This window comes from Meles meles, chromosome 4 (genome assembly GCF_922984935.1).
Source record: "Meles meles chromosome 4, mMelMel3.1 paternal haplotype, whole genome shotgun sequence".
Lineage (NCBI taxonomy): Eukaryota > Metazoa > Chordata > Mammalia > Carnivora > Mustelidae > Meles > Meles meles.
Genome location: NC_060069.1, coordinates 131,702,745 through 131,717,344, shown reverse-complemented (window position 1 = coordinate 131,717,344; position 14,600 = coordinate 131,702,745). Strand labels below are relative to the sequence as shown.

General features: G+C 38.8%; 1 protein-coding gene across 1 annotated transcript in view; it reads left to right on the top strand.

The window, feature by feature from the left end:
- Positions 1–14,600, top strand: part of LOC123940780 (B-cell CLL/lymphoma 7 protein family member C-like) — a 134,110-nt gene that overhangs the window by 107,385 nt on the left and 12,125 nt on the right. Inside the window, 2 exon segments of the mRNA XM_046003691.1 lie at positions 4,065–4,166; positions 4,729–4,856. Coding sequence (XP_045859647.1) covers positions 4,065–4,166; positions 4,729–4,856 — 230 coding nt within the window.

Genomic DNA, 14,600 nt, shown 5'->3' with positions numbered 1-14,600 from the left:
AACCTTTTCTTCTAAAGTTATTAAGTAACAGAAAACTCACTCTCCTGTCTGTGCTCAGGTTCTCAATATTCTTATCATTCTGAGTGGTGGACAAGCTAAAAGTATAATTTTGGTTTATCATTTCCCTTCCCCAGTGGAAGTTAGAAGACCAAACTTCCGATAAATACAATTGGTAGTGCCTTGAAAATTATAAAGCATTGTAAAAGTGTGGAGTAAATGTGTTAATTATTTTTCAGTGTTCTCTCTTTTTTTTAAAAGATTATTTATTTATTTATTTGACAGAGAGAGAAATCACAAGTAGGAAGAAGTAGGCAGAGAGGCAGGCAGATTGAGAGGGAGAAGCAGGCTCCCTGCTGAGCAGAGAGCCTGATGTGGGACTCGATCCCAGGACCCTGGGACCACGACCTAAGCTGAAGGCAGAGGCTTAACCCACTGAGCCACCCAGGCGCCCCAATTTTTCAGTGTTCTCTTAAAGGTTAATTCAGTCTTTTTTTTTTTTTTTTTTAATGTCTGGCTGAGTAGCTACTTTTTCCTCATGAACTGCTATCACATAAAAGAATACTAACTATTGGGGCGCCTGGGTGGCTCAGTGGGTTAAAGCCTCTGCCTTCGGCTCAGGTCATGATCCCAGGGTCCTGGGATCAAGCCCCGCATCGGGCTCTCTGCTCAGCAGGGAGCCTGCTTCCCTTCCTCTCTCTCTCTGCCTACTTGTGATTTCTGTCTGTCAAATAAAATCTTTAAAAAAAAAGAAAAAGAAAAAGAATACTAACTATTGTTTAGTATCTAGTTAAGTCCCAAGTCCATATTGGCGCTTGACCTCTAACACTTTAACTGACACAACTTTGTGGAAGTAGTATAATTAGCTATATATATATATTTTTAAAATATTTTATTTATTTATTTGAGAGAGAGAGAGCACGAGAGAGGTCAGTGGGAGAAGCAGACTCCCTGCCGAGCAGGGAGACTGATGTGGGACTCGATCCCAGGACTCCAGGATCATGACCTGAGCCGAAGGCAGTCGCTCAACCAACTGAGCCACCCAGATGCCCCAATTAACTATATTTTATATATCAGAATTCCCATCCTGTACTCATGCAATATTATATATGCATATTCTTATTAAATTTCCCTTGGTAGTTTCAGATTACTGTTATCTGGACCAGATATCTGGTATTAGTTTCAGGGGTGCAGTATAGTGGTTTCACACTTCCATACATCACCCAGTGCTCCTCACAAGTGCCTTCCTTAATCTGCATCCCTCCACCCACCTCTCATTTGGTAACCATCAGTTTGTTCTCTATAGTTAGGAGTCTGTTTCTTGACTTGCCTTTCTCTCTCTCTCTCTTTTTCCCTTTGTTCATTTGTTTTGTGATGGATCAGTGGATTTTAAATGTTTTTTATTGCAACTCCTTATGTGTTAAAAATAATTGAGCAAACTTCCAATAAATGTGTATATTTTGTTTATAAATTAAATTTATAGTTACCAACATATTAACATGTGCATTAGAAAAATTAGCAATTTAAAAGGATGATCTAAATTATAAATGGAAATTTAAAATTTTCTAAGTGGACATCTTGTTTGTCTACAGATTATAGGCAACATGCTTTAAAACATTCCTACCCAACGGACTACTACTCATCCATCAAATGAAATCTTGCCATTTGCAATGATATGGATGGAGATTGAGAGTATTGTGCAAGTGAAATAGGTCAGCCGGGGAAGACAAGTGCCATATGCTTTCACTCATATGTGGAATTTAAGAAAGAAAACAAATGAACAAAGATTGTATGAGAGAGAGAGAGAGGCAAACCAAGAAACAGACTCTTTACTATGGAGAATTAACAGAGGGTTGCTGGAGGGGAGATGGGTGAAGAGATGAGTTAAATGGGTGATGGGGGTTGAGGAGAGCACTTGTGATGAACACTGGGAGTTATGTGAAAGCGATGAGTCACTAAAGTCTACACCTGAAACTAATATTACACTAACTGGAATTTAAACAAACTAACTAACTGTTAACTATCTAACTAACTGGAATTTAAACAAACACTTGAAACTACAAAAAATAAATAAAATAAAACATCCTTACCTTTGCTCTGTATGTGGGGTTGGTAAACTAAGGTCCAAGGACCAAATCTGGCCCACGGCTTATCTTTGTATAGTCCATGAACTCATAATAGTTTCTGTATGGTCAAATAGTTGAGATAACTCAAACGAAGAATACTCTTTGGTAAAAATGAACATTACATGAATTTCTAACTTTATTTTTCAATTTTTAAAAAAATAGAATCAGCCCTTGCTGTTGTAAAGATAATTTATTTGTTTGTTTGTTTGTCAGAGAGAGAAGGACAAGCAGGGGGAGCTGCAGGTAGAGGGAGAAGCAGGTTCCCCGCTGAGCAAGGAGCCTGATGCAGGACTTGGTCTGAGGACCCTGGGATCCTGACCTGAGCTAAAGGCAGATGCTTCATGGACGGAGTCATCAGGGTGTCCCTTGAATTTTATTTTTTTTTCATAGTTTTTTAAATTAATTATTTTTATTAACATTAGCCCCAGGGGTACAGGTCTGTGAATCGCCAGGTTTACACACTTCACAGCACTCACCATAGCACATACCTTTCCCAATGTCCATAACCGAACCACCCTCTCCATACCTCTCCATACTCCCCCCAGCAACCCTCAGTTTGTTTTGTGAGATTAAGAGTCTCTTACAGTTTATCTCCCTCCCGATCCCATCTTGTTTCATTTTTTCCATTCCCTAACCCCCAAACCCTCCACTCTGCCTCTCAAACTCCTCATATCAGGGAGGTCATATGATAATTGTCTTTCTCTGATTGCCTTATTTTGCTCAGAATAATACCCTCTAGTTCCATCCACGTCATTGCAAATGGCAAGATTTCGGCACTTTTGATGGCTGCATAGTATTCCATTGTGTATATATACTACATCTTCTTTATCCATTCATCTGTTGATGGGCATCTAGGTTCTTTCTATAGTTTGGATATTGTGCACATTGCTGCTATAAACATTCGGGTGCACATGCTCGAAGTTTATTTTTTATAAAGTTGTACTGGAACACAGCCCTACTCATTTCTTTGTGTGTAGCTTGTCTATGGTTGCTTTCATGCTACGACTACAGAAATGAATGCTTGTAACAAAGACTGTATGGTCCACAAGCTTAAAATATTTAGTATCTGGTATTTAAAAGAAAAAACTTGTGGCCCCCTGCTATAAACCAGGGAAATAAGCATCAGAAGGGTGGCAACATTGGAAATACACAACCTTGTGTAGTCACAGCACACCTCAGAGTTCCAGACTTAGGATGTACACCTACTTCTCACTAGCTACATGCCCCTTGGCAATGATCTTCAGTTTCTGGTCTTTTGATTCCGCATTTGGAAAATAATAACATTGCATTGAATGAGCCCTTTATGTTCCAAAGTTCTTCAGGTTTATAACTCCTGTGATGTGCCATGAAGATACAAATACATCTGAAGTACATGCATCACAATAAGAACCAGACCTGTATGGCTCAAAGAATCTTTCTAGACTAGACTCTAAATCTTAGCACTGATAAAACAGTTGGCATCCTTTAGTATAGGGCTAAGAAGTGCATTTTCAAATTGTTATGCTTGAAAGAACAGAAGTGCAATTTAGGAAAACGAACACTTCAGCATAAATAAATTATGACCTTCAAGACCATAAAAATGTAAATCTAAATTTAATGAGGAATTAAATACCCTAGGATTTACCATTAAGTCAACATTTTATCTTGATATTATAAAGTTTATTTCACCTTTTAGAGAGTCTTACAAGTTCTTTTCCCCCAAAGCTCTTTAGTTTACTATCTGCTTTACTTATTCAGTTTAGTTTTTACTCTGAAAAATAATTAAGACTAAAGCAGTTGTATAAGCAAGTGCTGTATGAGACACATTTTTAAAAGCAAGCCACTTAGAAAGAGATCTGCATTTTTCTTTTAATCAATAGGAATAATTTCTTTGTCTTTTTGGTAAGTAGGTATGCTAATTTCAACTTTCTGAATTATTTCTCTTGATTATTTTATGAACAGTGGCAACGAATATTGTAGACCTTCTAGTAGAAAGCATGTAACGGTGATTAAGAAATTTTTTCACCCGGAGCAGTTACAGCTTGTAAAAGTATTACAGGAAAAGTATGCCAAATAACAGAGGTAGATTTTCCAGATGCCTAGGAAATCCCCCCCTCTGTGTGAAAAGCATTTGGAATCCAAATAAATTCTTTGAGGACAATGGGTGAGCAGTTTCTCTCCTGCCTGAGAGTCATTGTCCGACCAAAGTTTGTTGGTGATAATGAAGGAGCATGACATTCTCAGACATTGAGATTGTGATTCTATTTGTGTAGTGACCTAATTTCAGAGGAAAAAAACTAGTGTGCAGGTTCTAACAAGTACTGACATATTTAAGAACACAGGGAGAGAGTTGCCAGGCGTGTCCCAGAACATTTAAGATGTGCAATTGCAACATCTATAGGAAGTAGAAAAAAAATGAACCTTAAAAATGAGCCTATCAACGCAGTAATCAGGTTATATCGCCAAGGAATATTCTAGGGCTTGTTGTTGAACCATTCACTGCTTGCCATCAAACACCAAAATATGGAGGCTGCGAGAGCTGATTCAAGTTCCAACTTCTACAGCGAGAGCTAGTCTACTAGCATACTAACCCAAAACCCCAGGGGGCATCTTTACCGTTTTCCAGTTCTGTGTCCTCAAAGCCTGACCGGCTTGCAGCAGGCACTCAGTCTTGCAGGATTTCCTTTCCTTTAGTGCCCACGGTTCTTGGTCGCACTGCTTCCCAGAATGAAGGGGTGGACCGGACCAAGAATGGTGGGCAGCAAAGCAAAGTCCATTGCTTATAAAGCAAAGTTTATTCAGCCATAGTACAAAGCTCGCAAAGAGGGAGGAGACCAGAGAGGGTTGTTGATTTGGTTGCTGATTTGGTGTTTAAATCTAGGGGATTTTGTGGGCTTTTTGGTGTGGGCTGTTTTAATCTGATTAACCCTCTACGCACCTGTCACCCAATAAGTTTTTTGCCCACGGTGCTTATCTACCTATCCGCCTATCTACCTATCAGGTGGTTTTTCCCGTGGGAAAGGGTGGAGGGCTCCTCCCAGGGTGGTGTTTCCAAGCCTCGGGGATCAGAGACAGCGGAGGCCACCACTATGGGAAGGCACGTGGGCAGCCACCTGCCAACCGCCACCAGATCACGTTCTGTTTAAATACCCTACTGGCTGTGAGCTGGCCCCAGTGCCTGGGTTAGGATGCCCAAAGTCATTCCCATCCTTTTGTCACATACGAGTTGTAAGCCCCTTCCCTTAAAGCCGAGGCATCGAGTAAAGCCTAGAATAACAGGATGGGGTCTTTTTCCTTAGGATGGGGGCCGCTTTTCCCTGCCTGCCTTTCTTCCAACTATCCTTCATTACCAGTAAAAAGTTTCTGAATAAACATGGGGTGCAGTAGGGATTGCTGCAACGTTAGACTCAACAAGCCTCAAAAATCTACAGGTCAGTGTTTTGAAAATGGCCATGTTTGCCAGGTTGCCTTAAAGTGATCTTTCCTGGTAACAAAGGTCCTGTTTGAATTAAGTAATTAATTCCTCAATAATTTTTGAGTATCAATTATTAGAGAAGCGATTTTCCAGGCACTGCAGATAAGGCAGTGAACCAGATGTACTCTGGTCAGGAGATAAAGGATAAAATAGCACCCTAATATAAACTGTCCACATAGATTAACAACCATGTGTCCCTCAGGTTAATCAGTTGTAACCAATGTACCTGATGGTGTGGGGGATATTAACAGTGGTGCAGGCTATGCCTCTGGGGGGGGGGGGGCGGGGAGAGGTACATAGGAACTCTATGTATTTTCCATTCAATTTTGCTGTGAACCTTAAACTGTTTTAAAAATAAAATCTACTGAGGGGTGCCTGGGTGGCTCAGTGGGTTTAAAGCCTCTGCCTCTGGCTCAGGTCATGATCCCAGGGTCCTGGGATCGAGTCCCGCATCAGGGTCTCTGCTCACGGGGGAGCCTGCTTCTCTGTCTCTCTCTCTGCCTGCCTCTCTGCCTACTTGTGATCTCTCTCTGTCAAACAAATAATAAAATCTTTTAAAAAAATAAAATCTATTGAAAAATTGAAAACATATTGTTACATTAGACAGCATGAGTACACTGGAGAAAAAAATAACAGAATAAGGAGAGTAGGATGTATTGGAGTGATATTTAAAAAGTACAGTATGGCGGTGCCTGGGTGGCTTGGTGGGCTAAGCCTCTGCTCAGGCCTCTGCTCAGGTCATGATCCCAGGGTCCTGGGATTGAGCCCAGCATCAGTCTCTTTGCTCAGCATGGAGCCTGCTTCCCGCCCCCCCCACCCCTGTCTGCATCTCTGCCTGCTTGTGATCTCTCTCTGTCAAATAAATAAAATCTTTTTTAAAAAGTACATTATGATTGCAAAAATTAGCTTCAGAGTTTTTAATATATTTTCCTTTCTCTCTCTCTCTTTTTTAAAAATAAGGCTTATTTATTTATTTGAGAGAGAGAGCAGGGGGGTAGGGAGGTGAGGGGCAGAGGGAGAGAGAATCCTCAAGCAGACTCCACACTGAGAATGGAGCCCAACTCGGAGTTCAATCCCAGGGCCCTGAGATCTTGACCTGATCCGAAATCAAGAGCCAGCCACTTAACCAAGTGAGCAGCTCAGGCACCTTCTCTCCTTTCTTTCTGATTATTATTGTTTTCTTGCCATTTTTTCCCTGCCCTATGAAATGTCTTTGATTGGAAGCACACACATTAGCCAAGTTCATAGCAGAAATCCTTATTAATTTTCAAGCCTTAAATGACTGCCTCTCACACAGTCCTCATATCCACGAGGTCTCATATGACCTGCATCCCACCCACCTCCCACTCCAGGCTCACCCCTCCCTCCTCTACCCTGCCAACTCCATCCACCCACATGTCCACAGGGCGGCTTTACCAACACACCAAACACCTGCACATCACAGACAGTTGCCCTTGTGGTTTCCCATACCTGGCATGTTTTGGTCTTGTTTAAACACAGAACCTGGAAATAGTTGCCTGGGTTTAATCTTGCTCATAGCCTATTACCTTGAACAAACAGCAGTCCTCTCTGTGCCTTAGTTTCCCCATCTGTAAAATGGAGTTATTACCTAGCTCACAGCTGACTGTGAGAATTAAATGTGTTCATGGATGTAAAGCATTATATAGTGCCTGGTAAATGAGAACATGTATTTAAGTGTTTCCAGACTGGCACATAACTCTCCTTCTTTTGCCTTCTTTTTTACACAGAGAGGCCAAATATGACCTTCTCATTTAATATTTCAACCTCCCCACCACTTCCTCTCCCCATTTATATCTTTTATGGTGTTTCATAAGACCTGCTCTCATCTAATATATTATCTGGTTTTTTTTTTCTTTAGTGTAACTGCTCTCTACAACTAAAATATTAGCTCCATGACAGTAGGACTTCTACCTGGATGATTGTTATGTCCCAGTGACCTGGCCAATAGTTGGTGCTCAATAAATCAATGTTTAATAATGAAAAAAAAATGTATATATGAACGAGCCTTAGCAGAGAGGGCCTGAAAATGTTTACACATACCCAAATATATACTGGAAAACACTAATAGGTTAAAAGGTTTATGCCATCCAAATAATACTTTCAACTTTGAAATAGATCTTTCATTTGCTTATTTTTGCTACATGAAGAAAAAAAAAAGCAAAATTGTTTTCTCCTCTATCTTACTAAAGTTTATGGGCCTGCTTTTATAAATTAAATATTTTTTAAAAGTTGAAGAAACCATTTTAGAAGTATCAGAATTCAAAAGATATTTAAGATCTCCAGTACCAATTCACCAAGTATGGTACTTTTATAATCATGTTCTATATTTATGTCATACCACAGAAAAAAATGTTTACTCAAGAAACTCATACAAGGAAATGCTGGAATCACACTGAAATAGAGATGATCTAGAAATTGCTTTCTTATACGATACTGTATGAAAATGTCTATAGAATGTTTTTGTAACTAAATTAAATATAAGTCAAATAATATGATGTTATAGCCACATGATATGTTAAAATATTTGCTGCAACTTTTAAATCATAAAACAATAAAGGGACGTTATATAGGGAAAATAATGCAAACTTTACACTTATTTCAATAAATTATATTAAAAAGATTTTAATACAATCAAGAAACATTACAAGTTTCTTCCTACCCTAGAGAAGATGATCTTTTATTAGTTAATAGTTTGAATAAATAGCTTACAAAATATAAAGAAATAGTAGGCTATGATATTAGAAAAATTATAATAAAAAATTCATTGAGCTCTACATGTAAAATGGTCAAAATCAGTTATGATTAATTTGGATTGCTTTCAGTGTTTTACAATTTGAATTCATTGAATTTCTAACAATTAACAAAACAAAAAGACAACTGATGGAATGACTGATATTTACAAATGATATATCTGATCAGAGGTTAATATCCAAAATATGTAAAGAACTTGTAGAATTCACCAGAAAACCAATAATCCAGTTAAACTATGGGCAGAAGACATAAACAGACATTTCTCCAAAGAAGACATTTGTATGGCCAATAGACACATGAAATGATGCTCAATATCAGTAATTATCAAGGAAATGGAAATAAAATTAAAAAAAACAATGAAATATCATCTCATACCTGTCAGAATGACTAAAATCAAAACACAAAAAACCCCAGCAAGTCTTGGCAAGGATATGGAGAAAAAGGAACCCTCATGCACACTGTTAGAAGGAATGCAAACTGGTGCAGCCACTGTAGAAGACAGTATGGAGGTTCCTCAAAAAAATAAAAATAGAATTACCATATGATCTAGTAATTCCACTATTTACCCCCAAAATGGGAAAACCTAATTGGAGAGGATATGGGCACCCCTATTTTTATTGTAACATTATTTACAATAGCCAAAATATGGAAGTAACTCAAGTGTCCATCAATAGATGAATGGATAAAGATGATGTGGTGTATATACACAAAGGAATATGACTCAGCCATAAAAAAGAATGAAATCTTGCCTTTTGCAAGAGCATGGATGGATCAAGAGGATATAACGGTAAATGAAATAAGTCAGTCAGAGAAAGGCAAAAACCATATGATTTAATACATATATAGAATTGAAGATACAAAACAAAGAAAAAAGAGAAAAAATAGACAAACTGGTGGTTATGGGGGGAAGGTGAAATAGGCAAGGGGTTTAAGAGTACACTTCTTGTGATGAGCCCTGAGTAATGCATGAAATTACTGAATCGCTATTTTGTAAACTAATATAACACTGCACATTAATTGTATTGGAGTTTTTTAAAAAGTTTATGAAAAAATTCACTGAATTTATAATTTTATCCAATTAAAAATGCCAGTAATTCTTGATGGCATTTATTATCTATTGATTTTGAATTTTGATTATGTAATTTTAAACTAATATAGCAGGAAATTTACTTATGAAATTCAGGCATAAATTATACAGATGACTACCTTTAAAGATTGCATTCAACATTCTTTTGCATCTGTCAAACAGAACCAGTCATGTTTTCAAAATAGATTTATTTTACTCTCGTGAAAAATTCTCAGAAAACTGTCAACTTCATTCCTGAAACTGCTTACTTGTTTTCTGTTATATTACTTCCTCACACATCATATGATCACTTCGCACAAAATATTTGTCTAGTTCTAATTTTTCTTGCCAGAATATATGTCACCTAATTACCAGATTTGGAGTTAACTACATGGTTTCAAAGTAGGCTTTAGCTTTAGTTTAATGTAATCAACAAATATGCTGAGGACCTTTGCTGAGTGAATTCTTAAGGCAAATGTTATGTGAATAAAAATGATTAAGTCTGTCTTTGTTCCAAGAGAACTTACTCTCCTCCTTTATCGTGTTAGTTTAATATCAGGTTCACATGGATCAATGTTACCCAGAAAAGTCTAGATCAGTTTTCCCCTTGAAAATGATGATGATAATATCTCTGTTGAGCTATAAATTACAGAATCCATGTAAAATTCTTGGCTCTTGGTAGGATTCAATAAATAAGAGTCATTTTTAAGGACCTTCTGGAGAAACTAAAAATATACTAGTCAAAATTAAACATTACAGAAGATTCTACAAAATAGTGAGATAAAATTGAAATATTATATTATAAGTTGATTATATTAGAAAGCAGTAAATAATTTTTTCTTTTTTAATTAATTAATTAATTAATTAATTAATTTATTTTTTCATTTTATTTATTTTTTTCAGCATAACAGTATTCATTGTTTTTGCACAACACCCAGTGCTCCATGCAAAACGTGCCCTCCGAAAGCAGTAAATAATTTTAATAACATTACTATTTTTAACGTAATTTGAACAGTTACTCTTTGAGGGTTATCGCCTTCGGATAAGCACGACAAAAAAAAAATCAGTATAATCTCTATAAGCATTCCTTATGTTTGCCCACACGTGGTGTTCTATTGTTTGTTCAACTGATTTACAATGTGTATCACTAATATCATTGAATATTTCCTGCATTTGGGCAAAACTCATGTTCAGTTAAAAAAACAAAACTGAACTAAGGTCACAAGTAATCTCCATGTTGGTAAATTCACTGCTTAATTTTGTCCTCAGATCCTTCCCGCCTCTTGTTACGTCTCTTCACTTGGATACTAGGACATTTGTTTCTCCTGGTTTTCTCCCTACATTGCTGTCTGCTCTTTTCCAGTCTCATTTCATTTGCCAGTACCTTTTCAACTTCTAAACAGACCTTTAGGGGTGCCTGGGTGGCTCAGTGGGTTAAGCCTCTGCCTTTGGCTAAAGTCATGATCTCAGGGTCCTGGGATCCAGCCCCTCATCAGTCTCTCTGCTCAGCAGGGAGCCTGCTTCCCCTTCTCTCTGCCTGCCTCTCTGCCTACTTGTGACCTCTCTCCTGTCAAATAAATAAACAAAATCTTAAAAAAAGAAAAAAAAGGGAAAAAAACAGACCTTGAACTTCCTTTTACCATTTCTATACCCATTGCCTTAATGATTTCCTCTGATTTCATGAATTTAAATACCAAGTAAATGTTCTCAAATTTACACACACACACACACACACACACACACACACACACACACACATATATTTTTTAGATACCAAAACAGCATTCAGATGCTGGAGTTGGGTAAGGGGGAGGGAGATAGGGGCAGAGGCAGAGGGGAGAGGGAGTCTCCAGCAGACTCCCTGCCCAGTGCAGAAGCCAGTCACGGGGCTCGATCTCATCACCCAAGCCAGAATCAAGAGTCAGATGCTGAACTGAATGAGGCACACAGGTGCCCTTCAAATTTATATCTTTATTCAGTTTTCTCACCTGAACTCCACACTGTGGTATGCAACTAACGATATGACATATCCATCTGCAAACTAATAATCATCTCATTTTCATGGTATTCAAAAACAGCCCTGATTTACATCTCTGCAGCCTTTCTCTTTTAGGTAATAGGTGATTCAATTCTTCTTTCCATTCAGCCCCAAATTCTGAAGCCTTGCCTCATCTCTCTCGCCATTCATACAATCCACCAATTCAACAACAAGTGTTATTGACGATATCTCCAAAAGGTGCCTAGATCCTTCCCAGCTCCATCTACTACTACTTCCACGATCGGAGCCACTCTCTCAGAGCTGGTTTGGTACAACAGCTCCTGGACAGTTCTCTCTGCTTCCATCCTTGTTCCTCTTCCCTGTGTTGTCAACACGGCAGAAACAGGGATCACCTTTAAACGCAAGTCAGCTCTTCATACTCTTCTGCTCCAAGTGTGTTTCACTGGTAAGTAGAAACCAAAATGCTGGGAGTCGACCATAAGGCCCTACTTGAACTTCCCCAGTCCTCTTTACATCTTTTGGTTCGTGTGCAACGCACCTGTGTGCCAGTCTTCCCACTCGCTGGTGAACACGTAGCTCACTCTCTCCCCCTCCATGTGTGCCCTCACTTGTCTAATTCCTTAGTCAACAAAATAGGAATCACAACCTAATCCTACCCTGCCTGGGGACACCCCCATTTCTCTTTTCTGCTTTATTTTTCTCTTTGGCACTTATCAACATCTGACTACATGTTACTTTTTTACTTTTGTATTGTCCATATTTGCTCACTCCAGTGTTAAGCTTTTTGAGGGGCACCTGGGTGACTCAGTCAGTTAGGTGTTTGCCTTCGACTCAGGTCATGATTCCGGGGTCCTGGGATCGAGTCCTGCATTGGGCTCCCTGCTCAGTGTGGAGTCTGCTGCTCCCTCTCTCTCTGCTGCTCTTTCTCTATGCCAAATAAACAAATAAAAAATAAAAAAAAATAATAAAATGTTAAGCCTTTTGAGGGCCAAAACTTTTGTCTGTTTAATGCTATACCCTTGATCAATGTCCATGTTAACCTCTAGAAGGCACTCAGAAATATCTGTTATATAAGGGAATAAATAAAGTTTACAACTTGTATAGTTATTTTTTTTTTTTAAAGATTTTATTTATTTATTTGACAGAGAGAGAGATCACAAGTAGGCAGAGAGGCAGGCAGAGAGAGAGGAGGCAGAGAGAGAGGAGGAAGCAGGCTCCCTGCAGAGCAGAGAGCCCGATGCGGGGCTCGATCCCAGGACCCTGAGATCATGACCTGAGCCGAAGGCAGCGGCTTAATCCACTGAGCCACCCAGGCGCCCCTTGTATAGTTATTTAAGGAACATATCTTGATCCCTGGTTTGTGTCTTTACCACTATTGTTTCTCTAGATCTAGAATATATCTTGTTCTTGGCAAACTCTAAATTCTCTCCAATAACTTTGATCGTATAATTTAATGAGAGGCCCATCCAACTCCAAATCTATACACTCTAGTTTCTTGATTCTCAGGATCTTGGGCCCACCCATCTGGCAGGTAGGACAGACTGTCTGCTCTCCTGGTCTTGCATGAAGTCACATGCTGTCCCACTACCCAATGTCTATCACTTGAGTTTCTTGACACCAGTTTACACGAGTCTGGCTGGACTTTTCACCATCACCTTAATGGACTTCTCTATCTTGCATCTGGACACACCCCAAAAGAGAGTACCTGCCTCACCCCCAAACGCATGTCTGATTCCATTTCTCTGCTCGTTCCAGCCTGCTTCATACTGTTGCAATCTTCCCTAGCTATGTTGTAAGATCCAAGCTTGCCTGTTTCCTGTTTTTTTGATCTTTCTTTCACTTCCTCAGGTACAAGCCAGTTCAGGTGAACTTGGATCTTGGCCTGAATGAAGGAAGAGAGGACTTCTGGAGCTCAAAAATTCACGTTACCAGGAAAAGGCAAATGTGAGACTTTTGGGTTCCGGGTAGATGTGGCTGGGGGTTGTAGTTCTAAGAATGTGACAGACCCCCTTAAGTGTGCACCTTGTGGTGCTTTGTCGTGCCTCTCTTCACCTTAAGAGAGAGGAAATCTCTCCTATTATGATGTTAAGGAGAAAATTTTAGTCAGGTGTGTACGTTTGCACCACCTTTCACTATGTACTTCCTACTTCTTAGAAGCTAGGAAAGCAAAGTTTTTTCTTTTTTTCTCTTTTTTTTTTTAAAGGCCAGGTCGTGTGGGGAAATATAGATACAAATGCTTTTCATGAAATCTGCAAAGTGTTATAATTGAAGTGTGAACAGGAAGTATATGGGAGTTTGGCAGGAAAATTAAAAAAAATGTGCAAACCTAAGAAGAGTAGCAAAATCCTAGTATTTCTGGGTGTCTTCTGGAGTTCAACATGGCTGATACAGAGGGAATACAGGGAAGTTATTAGACATAATGTGAAAGAGTTAGGCAGATTTGATTAGGTAACTCCTAAGATAGAGAAACCAAAATAGCTCTGAAGTATCTTAGAGGATGCATTGATTCCTTAGTAATTATATAAATGTAAGTAAAATCACAATGTGATATCATAATGTACCCATGCAATTAAAAAATTTGGAGATAGGTAAACCCAAGTATTGGTGACGGCATGGAAAACCAGTAACTCTGACGAATTCCTAACACATAGAACCATCTGGAAATAAATCTGGGTGTACTGAATGAATTAGGTATGCATCAGCATGTCATTGGAATGGAATCTCTGGTAAAAGTGTTTTTGCTCCATAGGCTCAAGAAATGACTGCTTTGAAGAAGCCAATAGTTGGTTGGATATAGCAACTTTTCTTATAAAATAATAAAACTAATGTCCATGTGCTACCAAAACTGCTTCTGGGAAGGATTTAGATTACTTTGGAGAGGCAACTGAAGCTTTGTTTTCCTGCTGCATTTCTACTGTGCTTTGTTCCCACATTCATTTCATATCTTAGGAGTTACTACCTTATTTTTCTCCATTCATTCATTTCTTACCAACTCTCTCTGTCTTCTTGTCTCACTGGAGCCTTTACTCCAACTACTGCACTCATATTCAACTTGCAACCCATTTATTTTATTTTTTTTAAAGATTTTATTTATTTATTTGACAGACAGAGATCACAAGTAGGCAGAGAGGCAGGCAGAGAGAGAGAGAGGGAGAAGCAGGCTCCCCGCCGAGCAGAGAGCCCGAC